Genomic DNA, 12,635 nt, shown 5'->3' with positions numbered 1-12,635 from the left:
CAAGTCCTGGATCTCATCTAGTCATTATCTGACTATAATGTGTTTTCCTCCACCAGAATGGAAGCTCCGTAAGGACAGACCCTAGACACGGGCATTAAACCACTGTCTGCACTGGAGAGTCATCTTTAGCTCTGGCTGAGCTGGGATGGCCCCTGGAGACAGAGCAGCCTCCGCTAGCCACTAACACTGATGTCTCTGACATAGGGCACTGGCTGAAGACAATGGTTCTCAGCTCCAGTCTAGCAGATTCAGCATCACCTGCGTACTTGCCAGAAATGCAAATTCTTGGGTCCTACCTGGAACCTACTAAATCAGAAACTCTGGGGGTGGGGGCTCAACGAGGTGGCTTAACAAGCCCTCCAGGTGATTCTAACGCACAATAAAGTTTGAGTTGTAAGGTGCAAGTCGTAGAGGTACAACACCACCATCACTTGAAAAATAAATGTGCCTGCCCAGAAGGCTTGGATGGCTCCTCTTTTCACCCATTAGGATCAAGTTCTTGGGAAAGCTGGGTCAAGAAAGAGGTCACAGAGGGGCGCCTGGGTGGCACAGCGGTTAAGCACCTGCCTTCGGCTCAGGGCGTGATCCTGGCGTTATGGGATCGAGTCCCACGTCAGGCTCCTCCGCTATGAGCCTGCTTCTTCCTCTCCCACTCCCCCTGCTTGTGTTCCTTCTCTCGCTGGCTGTCTCTATCTCTGTCGAATAAATAAATAAAATCTTTAAATAAAAAAAAAAAGAGGTCACAGGTAACAAGATGACTCCTACTATAGGTTGAAGGTGCCACCTTCAAGTCTTGAGTGTGGCAGAGGAAAACAAACTCTTCAGCTGAGGTACATAGTCTCAAGCTTAGACCAGATACACATTTTCTTTCCTTCAAGAAGTAAGCTTTGGGGGATAGCAGAACAGAGAAGACAAATAATAATTATGTAAGACAATCTGGGAGTCTTCCACTTCAGATCTGGTAACACCTCATCAAGCATAATGTGAAAGGGTTAGCTGTTTAGTAAGTCTATAGGACTATACCTTTAGTCTCTTAAATACATTTCCCTGGGTTGACTGAGAGGCAGTTTTATAGGGGACCACCCAGACTAGGATGGTCAAAGCAGACGCATAAGATTATCTCTATTAGTCAATAGAAGATGAAAAAGGTGTTCAGAGGTCTACTGGTATCCTTGCATATTTGATTGAAAGAAGAGCATCTGTAAGGCTATTTTCTTACTCAATGATCTTCCCAATTCAGTCGACAGTTGAAGAGCCCCGAGTGTTTCAGCTTTATGAAAACTCCAGTTCTCTGGAGCTGGTCCTAGAAGGTTGGGACCAGGAGACCAATGTTGAATGACGTCTAGGTTGAGATTAAGATAATCTTTACAGAGGCAGAACTCCCACTGATTTTTCCTTCAGCAAGAGTACAGGCTCTTGGGTCACTTACAACATGGCATCTATATATGGAGAACCTTGTCTCTAATGCAGAAAACAAGTACACCTGCTTGGAAGAAACTTAGGCTGTGTGGAGCAATTATCTCCATGTACCAGTTGCGTTCAGTATTGAAGAAATATTGCATCCTGGTCTGCATAAACCCGGTTGTGAGTGGTTTTGACAGTCCTATTATCAAAGGAACAGAACAGTACTGGGAACTGGGCAATGCTGGTGACAGATCGTCTAAAGGAAGGAAGGAATATGGTAGTAAGGTCTTATGCTACCAGGGATAAGTGGTAACACAGGGGGCAGATGGGGGTAACACTACTGTCTTGGTACACTTCCTCATTTGCAGCCTGATAAGTAGTCATCTCATCGGGTTGCCAAGGCTAGTCATCCATCAGTGGCCAGGAGAGGTGTGCAGAGCAGATGCTCTGGGTCTAGTGGGTGGTTGGATCTTCTGGGTCAGAGCCTGGCCCCCAAAGCTACTGTTGCCTCTGAGCCTTTGTCCTGGCGGTCGTTGTCTCAAGCTCTCAGCTCTCTGGGAATTCTAACCACTTTTCCTTGCAAAGGTTAGGGGCCTAGGTGACTCACTCCTTTGCTGTGTCCCAGTGCAGGACCAAATGGCTTCCTTCTGTTGGGAACTGATCCTCCACAGGCCAGAAACACATGTGAAGGCTCGCGCACGCGCGCACACACACACACACACACACGCACACGCACACGCACGCACACACACACGGGGCCTGCCTCATCACAGTACAGGCAGAGCTGGTCTATTCTAAGCCGCAGGGAGTCGGAGAAGATAGTAACTGCTTCCCCACCAAGTGTGAGATTAGAAGCAAAACGTGTTCCATTTTCCACCAGGATTAGAGCTCAGCTTGTCCACACAGCCTCATGTGGAGTCCCTATGAATTCTTCAGGCTGACAGCAGCAGGGGGACATCAGGCCAGGGTTTTGGGGTGCTGTGGCATCAGTAGCTCTGGGCTCACCTCTGCCAACCATACTGATGGCATGACTTCCTCACTTATGCCCTCGGTGGAGGGAAGCCAGGCGGTGGCATTTCCCATCCCGCCAGAGCACAGAACCGCTCCTGCCCCCTCCAAGTCATCCTCAAGCCAGGAGCCAGATCCTGTCACCTTTCAGTGAGTTCCCACAGCTGGGGGGTGGTAAGACCTAGAAGGAACAGCATGATTTGGCTCTTACACTATTTTTATAGTTCAACCTCCAGCTACTCTTCCCTCACCCAAGTTGTGCTGGCCTTCTCTGCTCCTCCATTGAGCCAAACTCCTTCTCAGTTCAGATCCTACTGTCCCTTTTCCAAAAAGCTCTTCTTTCCCCTTTTCCTGGCTAATGCATACGCATCTTTCAGGTCTTCCTTAGAAAGGGTTTTTCCAATTCTCAGGCCAGATTAGGTACCCTGTTTTTACACCCTGATTATGTGGTATTATTTTCACTGTACTCGCCTCATTCTAAGGATCCGTGTGTGATGATGTGTTGCTGTCTTACTCCCACAGGACTATAAACTTGATGCCAGTAGGCAATGCACCTGTTTTGTTTGCTACTCTGTTCCCAGTGCCAACTACAGTGCCGGACATAGTATGTGCTCAATTAATTTTCTTGGAAGGAATAAAAAGGAGGAAGGTAGGGAGGAAGGAAGGAAGGAAAGGAGGAAGGAAAAAAGGAAGGAAGCAGGCAGGGAGAGAGGCAGAAAAGGAGGAACAGAGGTTCCAATGGGGCTAATTGGGAAGACATTTGATTCTCCATCTCTAGGCGAAAAGCTGGAAGGGTTCACTGTATCTCTCACCAGAGGCCTCAGTGTTTAAAGGCAGAAGTTAATATCACAATTTTGTTTGTGGGAAAATGCTGAGTTCAAACCACTGAAGTGGCTCCAAATGGATCATCAGAGCTAAGGGGTCTGAGGTGAGTTTTAGGTAGAGAGTAAAATGAAAACGGGAAAAGTCGGAAGATAAGGGCAAATAAGAAATAATCTATACAAATGCAAGGAAGTGTAGGACAGGGCCACCAGCTGGGCTTACTTCTTGTACCCGCAGCTATTTATGGACGGCCAAAGCAAGTCTGATTAAAGGGACAGAGACTACACACAGTTGTCATATACAGACATATATTGCTCCAACATCCTAGTAAGTTGGTATTCTTGTGAGTATGGTTAACTCTAGGTTCACTAAAATGAGACTGAATTAAGCTATAGTTTGTGCATTTCAAAGCTTAGGACTTTGCCATGGTGCCCTGCCTGCATGGTGCCCGCCGCAGTGAAACTCTGCCTCCCTTCCCCGCCTCTCTATGGCATCCTCTTTTGAAATTCAACATTTTGAACCAAAGCTATCAAGCTCTCTATGGCATCCTCTTTTGAAATTCAACATTTTGAACCAAGCTATCTAGCTCATCTTCTCAGCTATTGAGCCTAGCACAATGAGTTTGAACAGTAACTGTTTGAAAAAATTACTGAGGGGTGCCTGGGTGGCTCAGCCACTTAAACCTCTGCCTTCAGCTCAGGTCATGATCCCAGGACCCCACTTGGGGCTCCCTGCTCAGGGGGAAGTCTGCTTCTCCCTCTACCTCTGTCCCTCCCCCTTGCTTGTACGCTCTTGCTCTCTCTCAAACAAAAATAAAATCTTAAAAAAAAGAAAAAATTGAATAAATACTGCTATATATTTCACAGGTGCTGAGACTGCTTACTCCAATGAACTTGTTAACATCTTGAGGAAGACCACTTTAGACTTGACGTTCTTCCTCAAAATAAGGAGTTGGACTCAGTAAGTCATTTTCAAACTGTAAACTATTAGAAAAATGACAAGGTTATGACTTTATATATAATTTTTACAATGTCTCTATTATTTCCAGTATATTATATACATAGTGGGAACTCAATAAATGTTCGCAGTGAACTGACTCCAATATAGATGTATGTCAGTTGAGAGGAAACGTAAAGATGTTTCCAACATTTCGTATAAATTGTTTATGAGTTAAACGCTACTTAAAATATACAAGAGAAATTTGTTATTAAATGGATTACTGAGACGAATATTTTTTACAATATTTAGAGTCACTTTGAAATGTAATAACTCCTTTATGTAATCCATTTTTTGAGTTTCATATTTTTACATATCCAGGTTGCCGATAATAGGATAACCTAGATTAGTGCCTTACAGCTGTTCTTCTACAGTGTTCCACAGTGTTTAAGCTGTTCTTCATAGAGAGCACTGTCCCTCTTTCTAGAGTTTCCCAGACGATCTCCTACTGTCTCTCTTCCTCAGTGTCTTCCCCACCACACACACACAAATTTTCTGTGCCTTAATTCAAATTTGGTAGTTGTATCCTAATTTATGATTCATGCATAAACTTCATTTCCCAATAATTCTTTCCACCTCTCCCCACCCCCTTGTTTAACCACATGCCTCACCATTTTTCAAAATAGGTATGCCTTCCATGGTGCCTGGATCATCCATAGCATGCAGAGGCTTCAAGTCGTCTGTCTCAAGTGGTGGCTTTTGTATGAGCATGCTGGAAGTTGAAGCCTCCCCAGCTGAGAAGGAATATCTCTAGGTTACCCTCAAGGTGGGATTCAGGGAAGGGAGTGCTACTTATTCTCATTCATTTCCTCTGTAACTCTTAGCTGTTCAGGGCCTTTTTACCCATAATCCAGTGAAAAATTAGAGAAGTTATGACTTTTCACAACAACTATCTTACCTTAAAAAAGGTTCTATTCCTTTGACATAAATGAGAGAAAAGCAGAACATGTAACTAGCTACTTTGAGACTGTGGTAGAATGGAAAGCCATTTCTCTTCGGGACTCTATCTTATAGGTTTTACAATTATAACAATTGTAACAATTGTTACAGTTGTTACAGTTGTTGCAGTTGTAACAATTACAGTTGTAACAAGGACTCTTGAGGGATGAGCCCAGAAAGGGATTCATAAAGCACAGAAAAATCAACTACCACCTCATGCACTATAAGTCTTGTTCTTCCTCAACATCCAGGTCCGTCCTTCTTATCTACCTGGGCCTATTCCCACATATGAGACCAAGATCTCACCTGATACTTGTACAAGGAAGACACATGACTCAGAGACAAATATTTTACTATAGTGCGGATGGAACGAAGTCAGTTGGCCCCCAACACCTACATTTAGACTAGTAAGTTTCACATCCTGTATTGAAACTCCCTGCAAGAGAACCCATCTGTCACTGGAGTATGATCAGGAGACCATGATACCTGTGCGCTGAGGAGGCCTGACTAACCCGCGAGACTGAATCACACACATGAAAAATTTCAGATGAAATTCCTCTTTACGCATGGCTGTCTCCTAGAAACAGAGATAGAGTTTAATCCATATGAACACATCTGTGGAGTGATTAGTTGGACAAAACAGACATGAATCCACTATGCCCAATACTAAAGGTCTTAGGACATGACAATATAAAACATCAGTATATGAAGGGATACAAATAATCTACTTGTATGTATTTGACAGGACAAGATCTCTTGAATTCAGCAAGCACCTCCTTTTCCCAGAGTAGGTAAAAGGCTGGGACCTCCAGAGCCATCCCTTAAGTGTGAGCTCAGACTTTTGAGGTCTAAGGGCTTACTCAGAAGCATTTCTCCAAGATTTCTAGACAGGTCTTGGGTCCAGAGGACAAGCTGAAGGACTTGGCAAAAAGTCTGAATGAACAAACATACTTCTTCCCATTATTTTCTTTTTAAAAGTAGGGCACAGATTACATGTTAATCCATTCAGTCACAGGAACAACACCAGGGCCATTTAGTTCTTCAGAGGGCCGACACCTGGGTCCTCTTCTATTTTTACTCAGAAAAGTAGATCTCTGGTGGACCCCCAATAGCTTCCCTCACACCTCTGCCCATGTTTCAAACTCCTCCAGAGTTCTGGAAGTTTCTACATTTTTCCGGAGTCTAACCTAAGCTAATCCTAAAACGCTTTTTTCCCCCTTTTTCCGAATGGCCAGTCAAGCATGATGTGATGTAAAGAATACAGGAGTGCAAGTTAAGAAACTTGTTTCCTAGTCGCAGATATGCCATGCACTTTATAACTTTGGGAAACGACTTCACTCTCCTGAAACTGTTAGACTAAAATCTTTCCCACAACCACTACAAGCACTAACGTTCCGCGATTCTCAATGAAACACGATACAGAACTCGATTCGGCTCTCAGGTCTGCATCTGTCAAAGTGGCCACAAGTTCCCGCCAGTCGGAGCGGGGGGTGGCACAGCGAAAAGCTGCCATGGAAACCAGAGCGAAAGCAAAAATCGCCGAGCGGAACCAGAAGACGGCGTGCAAGGGGATCGAGGGAACAGAAAAAAGCGAAGGACGACGGGCACACCAACAGTAATCCGAGAACGAGAACGGGAACGAGAAAAACCCCAAACTGAAAGGGGAACACGGAAACTATGACTTCAGCCTTAGACGGTCCCTGGGCTTCTCGGGCCTGGGCACACTGCGCAGGCGTTCCCCGGGTCCTCAACTCTGCTCTTTGACCTCCCGCCCCACCCCCCACCCCTCCGCAGCCACCGGGCGGCTCTTCCGGTGTTGTGGAGGCTGTTCCGGTTCGCGGCGGTTCCCGGGTTTTGCGTTCCGCGCCCGGCCGGAAACCCCTTCGCATAGCAGCCGGTTCCGGTTCGGTGAGTGGCGGCGGGAAACTGGGGGAGGGGTGAGGATGGAGGGAGCCTGGGCCGGGAGGCAGAGCCGGTCCGGGCCCAGCAGCCTGGGCTGGGCTGGGCGGAAGCGGGGAGGGCTGTGGGGACGGCGCTTTTCCCTCTGCCCCGCCCCCTGGGACCACCTCCCCTCCCCCCTGCTCTCCACCGGCCGCGATCCGGCCGGCGGCCGTTAGTTAGGCATCCCGAGGCCGTTCCTTCAGGCCCCTTTCTCCTGGGCCGGGGAGAGGCCGTCTCCCTGCCGTTACCACGGGCCCCGTCTCAGCGCGCTGCCCTACTTGGGGGGAAAGGCCGGTTGGGATTTCGGGGCTTTCCCGCCCGGGCAGGGTCTTCTCTCAAGGGAAAGCTGTTTTCACCGGGAAGCTCAGCTTTCTGTTACACCTGCTTCACCTCCCGCCTTCCTTGAGACCTGAATGGTATTTCTCGACTACTTCTGCGTCTCACGTAAACATTTCTCCAACTCTTTTACTCTGTGGTATCTCCCTGAGGTGTGGTATCGCTAGTGCCACCACCAGAGAGAAACGGCTGGACCCTCCTGCCCAGGTTATGAAAATCCCCTGAACTGCCACGGTTTGCTTACCTGGCTCATCGCCTCCTGGTCATTCCCTTGAACCGTCTCTTCCTTGGTCGTAGCCTAACGTGGTCTCTCTGGATGTATGCCCGGCTTCTCTTGAGCTTGGTGATTTCTGTTTATCGGTGCCTCTGCAGTATTTTTACTATCTCGTTAGCAATAACTTACTCCTTTATCACTTTCAAGTCAGCCTTATTAAGGTCATTTCACTTCACATTTGGTACACTTATTTGGGGTGGTGGTGATGCTTGTGAAGTTTATATAAAGCCTTATGTAGGCTACCACCTATTTTACTTAGGGTCTTTGTTCTAATTGGATATTCTGAATGGAGTAGATCACACCATCTCCTAAATCTTTATCCTTTGTAGGGATAATTTGTGTTAAGCACTTGTGTTGAAAGGTAGATTACACCGAATTGGAAATTACAGTTGCAGTGAAGCTTTAAGCATCTCTTAAGCATGATCTCTCAACCTTCTTCCAATTTAGAGATCCCCCGTTTTCCCCTTTAGTCCCAGTTTTGGAAGCCTCATTTCGGTTTTATTTTGAGAAGTCGCATTCATTCATTTTTGCCTGATTCCAATTAATTATCCCGACTGCAAACATGGTCTTCATGTCACCGGTCTGATGAGTTAAATCTGGAGGGAGCAAATGGATTAAAAAACAGGTTCTGCCACTTCAGGCTAAGGTGATGTAACTCTTGACTGCTGCTTTGAAAGTCTTCTCTTTTCTTTACCTGACTCCCACGCCTCCTGCCAATGCACCAGTTTTATTTTCTTGCTATAAGTATCTGTTGATGCATCTGGTTTCCCCCAGTACACAGTGTTTCAGCAGCAGGGACCAGTTGTTACTCATCTTTGTATCCCTAGTACCTTGTATGTAATTGGTGCACAGTAAATGTATACTGAAGAAATTGAATGCTTAGTGTTTTAAGGTGTTAGAGTGTTAAGGTGTTAAGAGGAGAGATTACATGTAAAAGTATGAGAAACAAAAACAAATACATGATGATATACTACAAACTGTATCATGTATATATCCAGAGGTCCGAGTAGGAGGATTCACGTGATCACTTCCACACCCTTTTCATATCGTAAATTATTCTAACCACATTTGGTCCTGGATAAAGCTATAATTGCCTCTCCTCAGTATATACTTTCTAGTAGCTTCATGGCAACTGTAAACATTCTCTTTTATAGCCACCTCTTTGCATGTAAGCTTATACATGTTTTGTTCTGCTTGTTACATTCTGTTATTGTCAAGACTTGGCCATCTTTTTTTTTCCTTTCAGATCTGTTATTTTTGTGTTCAGCTATTAACTTGACTTCACCTGAATACCTGTAACACCTTATATTCTTTTAGTAAATTTTTTTTTTAAGATTTTATTTATTTATTTGACAGAGAGAGACACCCAGTGAGAGAGGGAACACAAGCAGGGGGAGTGGGAGAGGAAGAAGCAGGCTCATAGCTGAAGAGCCTGATGTGGGGCACGATCCCACAACGCCAGGATCACGACCTGAGCCGAAGACAGACGCTTAACCGCTGTGCCACCCAGGCGCCCCTTCTTTTAGTAAATTGATGACCAGTGTGAACTAGGAAATGTTGTTAGAATACTTAAAAGGAAAAAATTCTTAGGCTTGCAAGAATTTGGTGGCATCAAAGTTTCCAGATCAGCATTTCATGTTGAATCTTGGAGTAAAATATCTCTACTTCTAATTTAAATGCAAATGGCAAAAAGAAAGTAACATAAGCACACTGAAGAAACTGGATGTACTTGTATTAAAATATAAATGTGGGGCTAATTATTAAAATTATGAAAGTGTGGATCCCCCAGGACCATCCCCAAGAGATGAATTCTATCTTGCCAAAGTGTATGAATCCTTGAATGAAGATATGTTAAAGGATACCACGTTTTGTGGTGTTTGTTGAAAGCACATTTGCTTGGGAGTTAGGACACCGTAGAATTTTATCTTCCCTTTGCCCCGTTTATGTGATTTCAGGCAAGTCACTTAACCTCTCTGGAAAGAGCCTCTAAAATTCTTTGATTTCTTGCTGGCTTCCCTCTTTACATCTATCTTAGCGATGCAAAGGAAGCCACATGGGATTGTTCTGGGCACCAAGCTTTTAAATTGACATTCTCCTTGAATCGACAAAAAAGGCTAGTGATGACACTTATGAAAGAGCCTAAAAGAGTGAAATGTGAAAAAGCCACTGCTAGTTTATTGGTTGATAGGATTTTTTTCCCTTAATGTGGAACCCAGGGAATTCTTTATTTAAAAAGGAAGAAGGGGAAAGAATAACCTGGAGAATTTCCAAATACAAGCCTTTTGTTAAGTTGAGCATTTGGAAACATACTTGAAGCCTAAATATAAGGCTTAAGTTATTTGGGAATCCTCCCCAGCAAGACTGGGTAATCAGATGATTACTCTGCTTAGTCTGTAGCTATGCCAAGAAAAGCTCAAGCAGGCTTCCTTCGTGTGTGCACTTCGTTGCGACCATAAGGAGTACCTAATCACATCATCCAGTCTCTTTAGTATATTGAAGCCCTGATATTGCTAAAGTGGATTGATAAAGTTGACGATAGACTAAAGTTGATGAAGTGCTCAATCTTTTTTAAAATATGGTAATAATATTACGAATAGAGTAAGTGTGACTATTACCATCCCTAGTCTCCTCTTCGATCTGCCAAGAAGCATGTGTGCCCAGGGTATGTTTACTAACCTAGTTCCAAGCAGTTAAGCTTTTAAATTCCTTTTCCTGGGAAAATTAGATACATCAGAGGAGAAAATAATTTCATGTAGGCAAAGGGACTTCGATTTGTAACAGTTTGATTAATGATGGGAGAGAAAGTACTTTAGTACAACTGGGAAGTATTTCTTGATTGTTCTTAGAGTATCAGTACCTATATTTGGCCACTGACTAAAACATATGGAAGAGAAGTCTAATGGCACCACCATAAGATCTGTCACTTGTTTATAAAATGGTTTAGCATGAGTTAATAGAGCAATGGATTACAAAGAATTTCCTCGTAATTTCAGTGCAGTCACTGACTAACTTTATGACCATATGCAAATAAATCTCCAAAGGGTTGGCACTACCGGCTTCTTGCTGTAATAGTCTGTGATTCTGCGGGTAGTCCAAATTGCTGTTTAACATAGCTCAGGGTTCAGAAATGTTTGGAATGGCCTCAGCTAGCTTTAGTTTCTGTTCTCTTCCATCAAGTCATCTCTCCTTACCACCTTATATTTTTCTCTTCTAAGAACACAAATGTCACTTTGAGTGGCTTCCTGTTCTATAATTATATGAAGGAGGTGTTTCAGTATGTAACATTTCTGTTTTCTGCCTTTTATAGGACTTTGTATCTTTGCTAAAGTCAGTGATGTGAAAAGACCTGACATGGGTAAGTCTGACTATGAAATAGTAATTCAGTCCTTTTAGTTACTCTGATTAGTTAAGTTGAATTGAAAGAACGTGTTTTTTTTGTTGTGTTTTTTTTTTGTAACGGTTTTGGTATTTGCATCTTTGTGCTTAATAATAATCTTAAAGGCGATCTCAACCTAATTGTGTAATGATGTAATACCAGACATTTTTCTTTTGGTATACACATTGTTTATAGCATCATTTGTAAGCATTTTCTCATTCATTGTATTGAAAAAGCCACATATACACTAGCAAACATTTACTATGTGCCAGGCCCTGTTCTGAGTACTTAAAATATATTAATTCATTTAATTTTTTACAACTGCCTTACGTGGGTGCCTAATAACAACAGGGAAACTGAGGCACAGAGGTTAAGAAACAACTATAACTGGTAGAGCCAGAATTTAAACTCAGGCAGCCTGGTTCCAGAGTCCTTGTTCTTTCGTACTATGTTACCAACTTCTGTATGATTAATAATTTGATTAAGGTAGATTTTAAATTTCATTTAGCTAGTAGCATTGAGAATTAATTGTGATTACAACATTTTCCACTATTTGTAATTCTTTATGTCTATAAAGGGATCAGTACAAGGTCAGGACTAGTAACCAACTAGGAATAGGTTGAACAATTTATACAGTTAGATCTGATAACATTCCATGTGCTTTTAAAGTCACGTTAGTCTTCTCTCTTGTGTTTTTACTTTTGCTTAGTCTACCTTCTCTTTCCCCTGGTCATTTGTTTTCACTTTTTCTCTAATTGTTGATGTCATTGTAAGTCACTGAGTTCCATCACTCTCATCTCTTACTATTCTAGCTCTTTTATACTAACAAACGTCTCAAAGGTGGTTATAAAGTAAGGTTCTGCGACAGCATTACAGTAATTGAGCTGGTATCTGTTAAGAGCCATATGAATAAATGATACTTTTTGCAGAAAAAAAGTTAGGGTGGATTACTTTTTAAAGCACCTTTTTGAGTTAGACAAAGGAAATAAACAGTTGTTAACAGTGTTTGTTTCTGAGTGGTGAAATTTCTTTCCCTTTTTTTTTAATAGTTAAATTTTTTTCTACAGTTGAAACATTCAAAGGTTTTTAGGAAAATTTTCATTTTTTTTTAAACTTCGAGTTAAGTTTTTTTTTTTTTAAAGATTTTTTATTTATTTATGTGACAGAGAGACAGCCAGCGAGAGAGGGAACACAGCAGGGGGAGTGGGAGAGGAAGAAGCAGGCTCATAGCGGAGGAGCCCGATGTGGGACTCGATCCCGGTACGCCGGGATCACGCCCTGAGCCGAAGGCAGACGCTTTAACGACTGCGCTACCCAGGCGCCCCGAGTTAAGCTTTTTTTTATACTTGCACAAATTTTGGACTATTTGGTAGATAAATGATCTCGGTCAATTCCAAATGAGCCAATTTCTGCACACGGGTCTCTTTTTGACAATGACATTTTGAGATTTCTGGCCAGTGGTTAGTTCTGAAAGAGAGGTTTTATTTGACTATAGAGATGTTCTTTGGGGATCATTTTTATTAGGTAAAATGATTTGTT

General features: G+C 43.2%; 1 protein-coding gene across 4 annotated transcripts in view; it reads left to right on the top strand.

Moving 5' to 3' along the window:
• Positions 1–6,690: 6,690 nt before the first annotated feature.
• The window catches only part of SENP1 (SUMO specific peptidase 1), a 53,849-nt gene continuing 47,904 nt past the window's right edge, over positions 6,691–12,635 (top strand). The window contains exons 1-2 of one of the 4 annotated variants that reach the window (XM_044385500.3): positions 6,691–7,077; positions 11,028–11,075. In XM_044385500.3, coding sequence (XP_044241435.2) covers positions 11,072–11,075 — 4 coding nt within the window. In that variant the 5' untranslated portion in view covers positions 6,691–7,077; positions 11,028–11,071. Of the gene's footprint in view, positions 7,078–7,181; positions 8,367–11,027; positions 11,076–12,635 lie in introns of those variants that run through there. The other 3 variants (XM_026502010.4, XM_057318812.1, XM_057318813.1) reach the window with 3 other exon arrangements.

The sequence above is a fragment of the Ursus arctos genome, unplaced genomic scaffold (assembly GCF_023065955.2).
Source record: "Ursus arctos isolate Adak ecotype North America unplaced genomic scaffold, UrsArc2.0 scaffold_26, whole genome shotgun sequence".
NCBI lineage: Eukaryota > Metazoa > Chordata > Mammalia > Carnivora > Ursidae > Ursus > Ursus arctos.
Note: the sequence above shows the minus strand (reverse complement) of the source record. Positions and strands in the feature narration are given on the sequence as shown.